The sequence below is a fragment of the Platalea leucorodia genome (genome assembly GCF_965183815.1).
Source record: "Platalea leucorodia genome assembly, chromosome: Z".
Classification (NCBI taxonomy): Eukaryota; Metazoa; Chordata; class Aves; order Pelecaniformes; family Threskiornithidae; genus Platalea; species Platalea leucorodia.
In genome coordinates this window covers 24,612,893-24,623,564 of record NC_138858.1, presented here as the reverse complement: position 1 = coordinate 24,623,564, position 10,672 = coordinate 24,612,893, and the positions used below count along the sequence as shown (strand labels likewise).

Genomic DNA, 10,672 nt, shown 5'->3' with positions numbered 1-10,672 from the left:
GATGGCAGAGAACTGGAAATTGGGGAGTGCGACAGAGGAGCGGGGCTGGGGTGCGAGGAGGGGCGATGCTGTCCCTGAAACGAGGCTCTTAGAAAGCGGTAGGAGAGGGGGACTCCTGGGAACTCTCTGAGAAACCGGAGGGTGCCTGCTGCTGCCGGGTACGAGGCACGGGGAGCCACAGGGCTGTGGGCCTGGGGAAGCTCTGGCAGCTTCCAGCCAGCGTGGCCAGCAGCCCTGGGCACTGGGTGCCTGGAGCCTTTGTTGCAGCTGCCCCTGCTTCAGGAGGGTGACGCTGCCGCTCTTTTAGCCGGGGCTAGGGTGCGGCCTGTGGCAGAGCCTGGTGGATCAGAGCGAGGGCCTGGGGCCTCTCCGGGACCTCTCCTGCAGGAGTGCGCTGCTGTTGGGAGAGCTGTACTGCCAAGCAGAGGAGTTACGGCAGTCAGGAGGCTGCGCAGCATCGGAGAGAGACAGGATCTCCTCAGAGACCCTACAGCCTCAAGAGCCCTGGACCCCCACCGCAGCGCAGACCTGGGCAGACTCCGTCACCAGCAGAACTGCAAGTGGAAAATCAGTGGAAGGCAATGGTGGGAAGCTGCTGTCTTCCAGCACCACCTGTAAGGCTCCTGCTCCACCTGCGGTTCACCACCCTCAAAGCTGAGGAAGAGCTGACCCTCAGCCACACCAGGCCTCCCGGAGGAAGCAGTGAGCGATGCGGTGGGCAGCTCCCTGCTGCGGGGCACAGGGGCACCCACCTGCTGACCTGACCCACTGGCTACAGAAGCGTGCTGCGTGCTGGGGACCCAGGTCCAGGATGTCGTGAAGAAACCGCCAAAGCTCGTCCAGCCCTCTGACTGTGACCCCCTGCCGCGCTCCCATGTGGGCCCCAGCGATACCGCCGGGGAGAGAGGAGACCAGGAGAGGATCTGTCACCCCCAGCCTCTGGGAGGGCAGTCAGGCGGTGGGGTCCCAGGTGCCTTCCTCCTCAGTCCTGCTCGTGAGGGGAGAGGGCGTGAGGAGGAGGGGACTGGTACTGAGCATCAACAGCTGCGTGCAGAGCTGGGGTCAGCAACAGAGTTTTGGTTCTGTCACCATCCAAGCCTCTCTGAGGATGAATCCCTGCTTGGAGAGATAGGATCCACCTTGCTAAGTGGTGATGGGGATGTAGGAACTCTTAAGATTCACATAGTTAAGTAATCATATAATCTCCGGACATCACTTTCAAAAATGTGTCAAGTCTAGAAATTAAAAATACTTTCACTCTTGGAACATACATTTCTGCAGAAACTGTATGCACCTCCCCTGGGTTACCTGAAAGCCCCAGCTACTGAATGAATAGCATGGATAGCTGTAGAAAGCTTAATTTCTTAAACAAAAATAAACTACAAAGACAGCGATATGATGTGAAATGTGATATGAAATTGATTTTTATCAGTTTCCAGTGGCTTTTTTTCTTAGCTTAGCATTATAAAAGCTTCCTCTCACTGCCAACAGTCATCGGTAATTTTCTTTAGTCTTCATAATCTTCATAATTGCAAGAAGAATTAGATGAAGTCATGTCACAGAAAATTAAATCAGGTATTTTATTGCTTACTTGTTGAGGTTGAATAACAACATGAATTAAAAGCATTGGGTTCCCAAGCCTAGAAGCAACTGCCTCATAGATACATAATGCTTCTGCCAGCTGGTTGCAGTAATACTTCTGTACATTGGAGATCATTCTGCTTAGTGAAACAGTAACATTTAGCAACTGTCAGTTCAAGTATAAAACTGTAAGTTCCTAAACACCCATGGCTGTTATATGGGCTGAGCAAGAACTACCTAAACGACCTCTGCTGTGCTAAATATGCATCAGTGCTTTAGTGGAACAGAACATTAAGTTCATTCATTCCTGACAAATGTGAACATACTCTTAAAATTTCTCACATGGAGTGAGAATATACAAGATGTCACTTAAGGTACAATTCCGTGGAGGGAGTAAAGACAAACCCAGTTTTTCCAAAATCACCTGCTGTGGCTTAAGGTAAGGTTTTCTTTATGGATGTTTACTTTCAAATCCAAGCTGTAAGGCAGAACTTGACCTTCATTTGGAATTAGCCAGTCGTTCAAAGCAAGAGTTGGTTTTTTGTCTTGTGCTGAAGGCAGTTTAGAAACTTACAGGTTTATCCTCTTGGGAAAAGTGAAAAAACACCAAAAAGCCCCTGAAAATCCCAGAAATAGAGTACTCATGTGATCTGAGATTCTCCGATAGCACAGAGCACTTGGGGCCAGCATTATTTGATAACATATATTATTATATATAATATAAACACCTACACAGAGTGCTCTAGTACTTCTTTAGTTTTCCATGTAAGACCATTCAGAACATGTGATCTAATCTGAGGCACTCAAAAACTTCTTAAATTTACTTATTCAGGTGGCCCTCTGGGAAAGATAATTCTTGATGGCAGAAGAGCAGAAGTTATTTGATACTGTAAGTTGAAAAAAGTTTCCTAAAATCAGCTATACCCAATGGAGTAGCAAAAATTGAACAAAGGGAGATTTTGAGAAAGATGTTTCTTCTGTTGTTTGATCTTTTTGTTTTGTTTTCTAACACATGCCACAGGGAAAACTTAGTGAAATCCTGTCCTTGTTCATGACAAAATATGGCTCCAATTATACAGACTGTGAGAAATCACAGAATCACATAAAACTGGCCAAGATGGATTCAGACGCTATAGCAAATAAGCAATTTCTAGCCATATTTTATACACTTCAGCCAAGAATTCACCAATGCTGCAGGACCGTAGGTAGCATATTGCCTAAGCAAGGCATTGAACTGACAGCCATTAGGTCCGAGCTTTTTTCTGCTGACTTCAGTTGACCAGTGTATGATCTTAAATAGAAATTTTCACTTCTCTTAGTTTGGCTACTTCAGTTTTTCATGTAACAGCAACTTGACAGGGACAATTTTATAGTGTAGTTGTGACATTTGGTGTAGTGGAACCCCAGTTTCTGCAACAGAATCTTTTGGACACATTCCAAAATTGAACTTAATCAAAGGCAATAGAAATAACACACCAGATATACACTCTCCCTTTGACAAAGTGCCTCCAGTCAAAAAAGTACAAGCTGGACCCAGCATTCTCAGGTGCCTGATGAAAAAGTAAACTGTTGAGTTATGAAATATAGTAGGAGACCAAAGGCTCAGTTGCACAGGAATGAGGCTTACCTAACAAATAATACCTGTGAAATGGGAAAGAACAAATTTGAAGTCTGAGGCATAAAAGGCAGAAAAGACAACAAAAAGGTCTTCAAAAAGAGAGCTCACAAGCAAAAAAAATGAAGGCAGAAAAAAATTCCAAAGTCCAAGTAGGGAGCAGATACAGAAAACCTTAAGTAAGGAGGGGCCCAATACTCCAGGGTCATCAGGGCCGTAACCTGTAACAGTTAGAATCAGTTTTCTCTGTAGAGGAAGTAGGAAGTCAAGTACTGAGTGATATTGATATGCCAGATCCACATATACAAGGAAAAAAGACTAAACAGTTTGTGTTACTACATTGCCAGGTGGTTTCCAAGAAAACTGGATGTAAACCTGCATTTACCTCTCCTATGGAATTCCGTGCCTAGCTCTTCACTTTCTTTACCACATAACCCTTGTACCTCTCACCAGAGCACTCTCAAGACACTCTCAATTTTAACCCTGCTCCTTGACTTAGTCACCCTGCTCTGCTATTGAAACTACTTAGTTCGCATCAAATAAAGACCACTCACCTCTTCAGAAGAGAAGCCACTGGCTGCCCTAGCTGATTTCACTGCAAGACTGGGTTATTCTCAAAAGTATGTCTTTATTGTGAACAACCCAGTCTTGCAAGGAAACCGCCTAGAGCAGACCCCGGGGCACTGAGATGCACAGAGCCAGGAACACAGTAAGACTTTACTAGTGTATACTGGTAAGACTTCAAAGGTCTACAGAAACTATAGAAGAATAAAATTGCGTTATGGAGAATTTCCTAGAACTTAAATAAGTCAATTACACACAGCTTTAAAGAGCATTAGTTTATTATCTATTCTCCTTGTGTTACCTCAGAAAGAGTCTAATTATATACAAAAATTTGGAATGTTGAATAAATGCTGATCAATAAAAACATTTCATAGCTGTTGACAAGAGAATATTTCTAAACAAAACCAAAATAATCATAAAGGTTTGATTCTGTGTGTTGTTTATTGCTATGTTTGTGTTCATAGAATGCTTTCAAGTATATATACATTTTTTTTAACCCCAGTCCAAAAAAGAACCTAAAAAAATATTTACATAATAAATACGTGGGAGACTTCATCTTTTCATTACATCAGTTGAACTGATTCTTTAATGAACTATTAAGAATAGAAAGAATTAAGAGAGTTTGCATCAACTCATTGCCATGCTGAGTAACTTAGGCTGCTGATGGATTTTATTCTATTCAAAATGTAGTTTAAGATGCAGTCAAAATGAAAAGTGCCAATATTGTCTCTCCTCCTGCTGAATCCTGGCTGGACTAGTTCAGGAGACATCTTTCTCCCACTCTCTGCAAAATCATCTAGTTTGACATGTGTTTACCTTTACACACAGACACTGAAGGAACAAACACATTTCAATCCACTGAAAACTCCAACATTTACTAAGTAAAATCAGCATAATCCATGTTTTATTAGATGGTTAACTTGCTAATTTACTGAAGACAAGCTTTGGCCAAGTATTTCCACAAGAAGTACTAAACTTCTTGCTATAAAACTTTACTTCTACCACAACCAAACAGTTTTTGGTAGGATTTTCCTGTGATATGTAAATCTGAAAATTAAGTGACACAACAACACTTAAAACTTCTGTTACCATTAAAGCAAAATACAATACAGTATAATACCTCAGTGATATATTTAAATGTACTACAAAAATGTATACAAAGTCAGTCCAAGATCAGTAAAGAATCAGTTCTGCTTTTTGGACTTTTCCCTTCCCAAAGATACATACAGGCTATGTAGAAGACCAAGACAATTTAGGACTTGGCTGTATGCATTCCCTTTAAAAGGCAGTGTGTGATAAAAATAACATGTTTAAAAGTAATGAACATGCGATGTGAACATTTTGCGTTTTCAATAAAAAAATAGAAACTAAACAACAACAAAACACATCTTTGAAGGGGAACACTGAAGCCTGCCATTATATAGCTATGTTTCTCATTTTTTTCTTCGAAGATTAACAGCACACAGAAATAAGTGGATTTTATCAAAATACAGCACATTTCTTCTAATATATCAAAAAAATCATTTTCTATGTAAATATTACTGAAAATCAACTAAAAAGAATTAAAATATACAAAGTGTTAAAGGGTTTCAATTAAAATTATTAGAACTATACACAGTACAATAAGCAATAGTTAACATCTTTGAAAGAAGTGCAATAATATTGGAGTTCACTTATTTAAAAAGTACTGCCTGTTTATTACCACTAGCTATGTATAATTCCTCTCTCTTCGAGCTCATTGTCCCAAAACTAAAGGAAGCTGGTGGTTTTGCTAGCTTTATTAAAAGCATTTACTTTTGTACACATGGGTTGAAAAAAGCAACTTATACCTGTCTCAAACTACCAACTTATATGTAATTAAAAATGAACTACAATAACTGAATATTGCTCCAATGACAGGCTAATCATTAGCCCTGATTGAAAACAGTTATTGGTCTTCTATGGCACTTTTCCCTGGTCCATAACAACCGTGTATTAATTATCACTGCAGATTACGCAGTCTCTATTCAATTACAAAGGAGAAAGAGAAAAATAAAGTTAATGTTTCTGGTAAACAAAATTAATAGAAACATAATTGAATATTTTATACAGTAATAAGGAACAAAGGCAGCCTGTGGTAAATCACTATTACATTAATATAGTTAGAAACCCTTTAATGACTCTGAAGTGTCTAGTTCACATTTAATGTTACCTGTAGGAACAGCCCTTTAAGAAACATCATTACAAACTGGTGGGTTTTAGGTACACCCTCCCTTTGCTCTCCATCTCACCACAGCAATTCTCCGTCACTGTTCGAAGTTTCACAAACTTGCTTTGGTTACCTAGCTCCATGCGTATGGTTTCCTCTTTGAACAAGGCAATGCAAAGGCCAAACAAAAATTGAGATGTCTTTCATAACCCTTCCTGCATCATTTACTCTGTGTGTGTTTAAATATATATTACAGGCAACAACCTTAAAAACTGGCCATTTCAGTTTCATTTTTAAAATCTATAAGGTTAAAATGGAATACTTTTCATAAAGATAAAAGTATCACCATTTGCTCAAAATTGGGGATTTCCACGGCAGAGAAAAACCTCTGGGCACATTTCCACAGTACAGCTGAAAGAATTATGTATGCAAGAAAACCCAAATAAACATGAATCACATGTGGCAAATGAATATTCAATGACTACATTAAGAACAAATCCTGTAGAATATCACAAATTTGTAGTTACAGTCTTCCTAAAAAACACCATAAGCTTTTATTGCATTTTCTATTGGTAGACGTACACTCCAGAACTAAACACTCTTCCTTCTTTCCTGAATCCAGATTTAGATAGCAGATAGTTGTTTCACCTGACCTTTATTCTGTCCAGCCAACACCACCTTCCATCTACCCATTCATCTATACAATGTGCACATAGCAAAGCCAACATTTCGTATCTCCTGTCTTATCTACAGAAGTGGTTTCAGCATAACACATTAATATCTGGTGAATAAAAATAAAGGCAATAAACAGCTACAGGACAGACAGCCCTGCCATCTGTCCATTGGCTACAACCGAGGCTTTGCAAAACCTTGCACAAAGTTTAGTAATGTGTATGAATTATCCAAAAATAAACCTACCATGCGTACAAAAAAGCAACACAGGTTTGTTCTTGGAGGAGTGATCCTTAGATTGCTATAATGCTTAAAAACAAGTTTATTCACCATATGCATTTCCAAAATTATTTTCTGTACGTTCTATACAGTGGTTTTTCCCCCTTTAACCACAAGTTCAGTATTTCCTGTACAAATTTTGATCATAATTCTTTTCAAGTTCCTTTCATGTATAAAAATAGGCAAAATATTCAGTTTCCCACAAGTCCTTCAATGAATCCTGCTGGCTTTTTTCCCCAATCCACAGTATTTATGAAGAAACTTCTCGCACAATGATGAGTTCCACTGCATTCTGAAAAGTCTTTAGCAAAGATACTGCTTGCCCATGATCAATATTGATGAAGCTGTAGCCATTAGCCTAAAAAGAAATATTTAATATTGAAAGTTACAGTCTCATATGCCACGTTAGTGAAACATGTCTCATATTTCATGTTAGTTTATTTAAGCTTTAAGGTTTAAAATAACAAAATTCTATACAAATGCAGACAATAAAACACTGCAGATTTGCAGATTACACTGTTCATGTGAGTTGAACATGTACCTGTATGCTACAAGAAATTAAATTACTGTGTTAGCCTTGGAGGAATTTTGCCCCAAAGATATTGCCAATAACCAAAAGAACTGAACTTTAAACCATTAACATCAGACATCTAATTCATCAGCCTTAATACAGCAACACCAAAAAAAAAAAAAAGGAAATGCAGTACAAATGATACATCCCAGTTTAAATATCAGAATATTAGAAATGGTATTTTTGACAAATTAAAACTATTGAAGCCTTTAACAAAAAACATTAATGGCATTGGGAGCCATTTTAGGGTGCGAGACCTCTTGAGGTCATCCCTGGTTTGAATTTTCCTATGACTCTAAACAACATTGTCATTCTTGGGACAGGTTTGGCTTAGCAAACACAGGCAGGCCCAAGTGGCCTACAAAGACAGGAAAACATGGCTACGGTTCAACTTCTCAGGGTGTACTACTGCAAATTCATGTTCAGTCTGGGTGGTAAAATCTTGCAGAATGACAGATCCATCCAGTTTAAACTGTTATTGGTTCCAGCTGTGCATCCCACCTTTCTCCCTGAGCTACTGCCCCTTATGCGGTGACAAAGAAAACTGGTCATGCGGTCTGCACCTTAGCTGTGCCATTTTGGAGCTGCAGTTCCTTATCCCATCACCGAACACTTGCTGTTGCTACCAGCTGAATCCTTTCTTGTAAAGGCAGTGGTTTCTAAATCTGTCTAGGTTTGCAGAGAAAGATTTACGTATAGACTGTTCAGAGAGCAAAAGTGGCAATAACCCTTCCAAATCATCATCTGTACAGAATGTCTTAGCCCTAACCTAATATGCAACAGTATCTTAAGACTTACATGCAATTATCTAGTCACTGATCACATAGAATATTTTTATGAGACATAGATATTAGACGTGCATTACAATATGCATGCCTAATGCCTGTTCTACAGAGAATGTTGCAAAATCAAGCACAGCAAAGTCATTTTGGGAGAGACGATGTTCAGTCAAAAACTGCAGAAGTTAGCTAAGCAGCAACAAGACAGAGTAGGACTGTCATTACATCATCACTGGGATTATCATGGGTATAAAGAGTGTGCTGTTACACAAAAAAATATTCTTAGTTATGAGAAAGGAAACAGCCTGTAATTGTCTAAGCATGCAAATGCAACTTCTCCTTCAGCTCTTTTTCAAACTATAAATTCCTCATTAAACAAAAAGCAAAACCCAAGCAGTGCCAACATGACAAAAGGAGACTTCATTATAAATGTCACGTAGACAAATGAAATTCCATAAAGACAGGAATAAACCATTGAAACAAAAGTCACTTTTCACACACGTTCCACTCTATAATTAAGTAACAAATATGCTACCAGTATTTTCAAAGGTTTAACATGCTTCCGGTTCCTGTACGGTGTGTTGGAGGGTTACCACCATCGCTTAAAGTCATCTACATCAGTAAAAGAACTAGGACCTTTCTCGTCCCAATGAGGAAGAAGTAGTACAGAATTATTTACCACGCTCAAAACCAAGTCATCTTTTAGTTGGAACAACTTGATCTCAGTTTAGTTTTCTTGTGTGCCTTTTGGCTTTATCTTTCATTTGAAGGATTGGGCTGTGTTTTCAGTTTGGCTTTGTTTTAGAAAACTGTTCACACAATGTTGTGGTTTAATGAGATACTAGTGGGTGTTTTGTTGGCTTTTTAGTTTTGGGTTTGTTTTTTTTTTTTAGAAAACTAATGCAGCAGAGTCAACTCTATCAACATTCTGAAACCAGTAATGTGGTGAATAATTAATAATTTTTAACAAGCTCTGCAACTTTAAGGGTGGCTACAGCACTACTCAAATGTCCTATTAGCCCATTTCCCTAACAAAGTAAGGCTTATATAATCCCCTTGCCCATTTCCTTCACTTCTCCCCAAATAGCTTATGAACTCATTAGACAACTTCAAACAAAAACGACACAGAAGAGGCCTGAAAGGTACCAACTTCCTACAGAAAGAACTGCACAGCTGCAGCCCAGAAGCCATGGCTCCTAAAACAACCTACTTGGCTCGCCTGCAGCAGATGGGGCAGCCAGGAGGTACACGCTGTGACCAGCCAGGTATCAGCCAGCCAAGAGGCAGCTTCTGCCAGCGCCTGTGCATGTCCAGCCTGTCAGCTGGGGAAGAGGCAGCAGAGACTGGCAGGAACTGCAGGAGGGAGGGGGATGGAACAGCAAGGTGCAACTGGGGAGAGGGGCTGTGAGGGGCAACTGCTGATGCTCAGGCAACACGTTACTCAGAACATTGCATATGAATGACCACAAGTTAAACAACTGAATGATAGTAAAGGCTAATGAAATGCTCATGTGCCATCTTGAATGACAACGTTAGGCCTGTATTTTTGTCTTTAAAAGTGTGAAAAATGTTCAGAGTTTAAAGAAACGATCCAACTGATCAATGCTTCAGCCTGTATCGCCTATCCTAATCATAGAATTGTAGAATCATAGAATCACCAAGGTTGGAAAAGACCCTTAGGATCATCGAGTCCAACTGTTAACCCATCACTGCCAAGTCCACCACTAAACCATGTCCTCAAGCACCATGTCTACCCACCCTTTAAACATCTCCAGGGATGGATGTTAGGTGATGAAAATAAAAAGCATCATCCTAGAATATAAGAATGCTTCTGGAAAAGATACTGGAAATCTATCTAAAAATTAAAGGTTCTGCTCTCAGAAAAAGGTGCAAACTAAAAATGAACTGATATATTACACAGGCTAGTTAATTAGATGACCACAGTACCTGAATTATTTTATCTCCAGGCTGCAACAGTTTAGATGCTGGTCCTTCTGGTTGCACTCTGGTTACAAATATACCCTTGAAAAACAGAGGTGGAAAACATTTTTGACCACTTATTTCATGAATAGTAGGGTAGCATGAAACAGATGTAATTCAAAACATTATTTCTATTTTCCATCCTAAGTAGAAAAGAATGAAATATTATTCTACAAGACTACTGGCTTTTGTGACTGCCTTCCTTTTCTGATGTTAAATGCAGGAGAACTGCCTTTAAAGAAGTACTGAAGGGCAAATTCTGATCTGCCTTTGTTTAATCTGGCAGATGTGTATGTCAAGATGAATTATCAGCCACCAGAAATAAGGCTGTAGGCTAAATCGTGTTCTCTTTTAAGAGGCTTCCTAATTGTAAACTCCGTGAATTATCAGTCAAACCTGTTGACTGATAACTGGAACTGTGCAAGAGCCACTTAGCTAGAATA

At 39.7% G+C, this 10,672-nt stretch overlaps 1 protein-coding gene across 1 annotated transcript in view; it reads right to left on the bottom strand.

Moving 5' to 3' along the window:
• Positions 1-3,650: 3,650 nt before the first annotated feature.
• Positions 3,651-10,672, bottom strand: part of LOC309602089 (erbin-like) — a gene marked incomplete at its 5' end in the record, with an annotated part of 33,480 nt that continues 26,458 nt past the window's right edge. The window contains 2 exons of the mRNA XM_082335394.1: positions 3,651-7,257; positions 10,197-10,271. Coding sequence (XP_082191520.1) covers positions 7,150-7,257; positions 10,197-10,271 — 183 coding nt within the window. The 3' untranslated portion in view covers positions 3,651-7,149. The remainder of the gene's footprint in view (positions 7,258-10,196; positions 10,272-10,672) is intronic.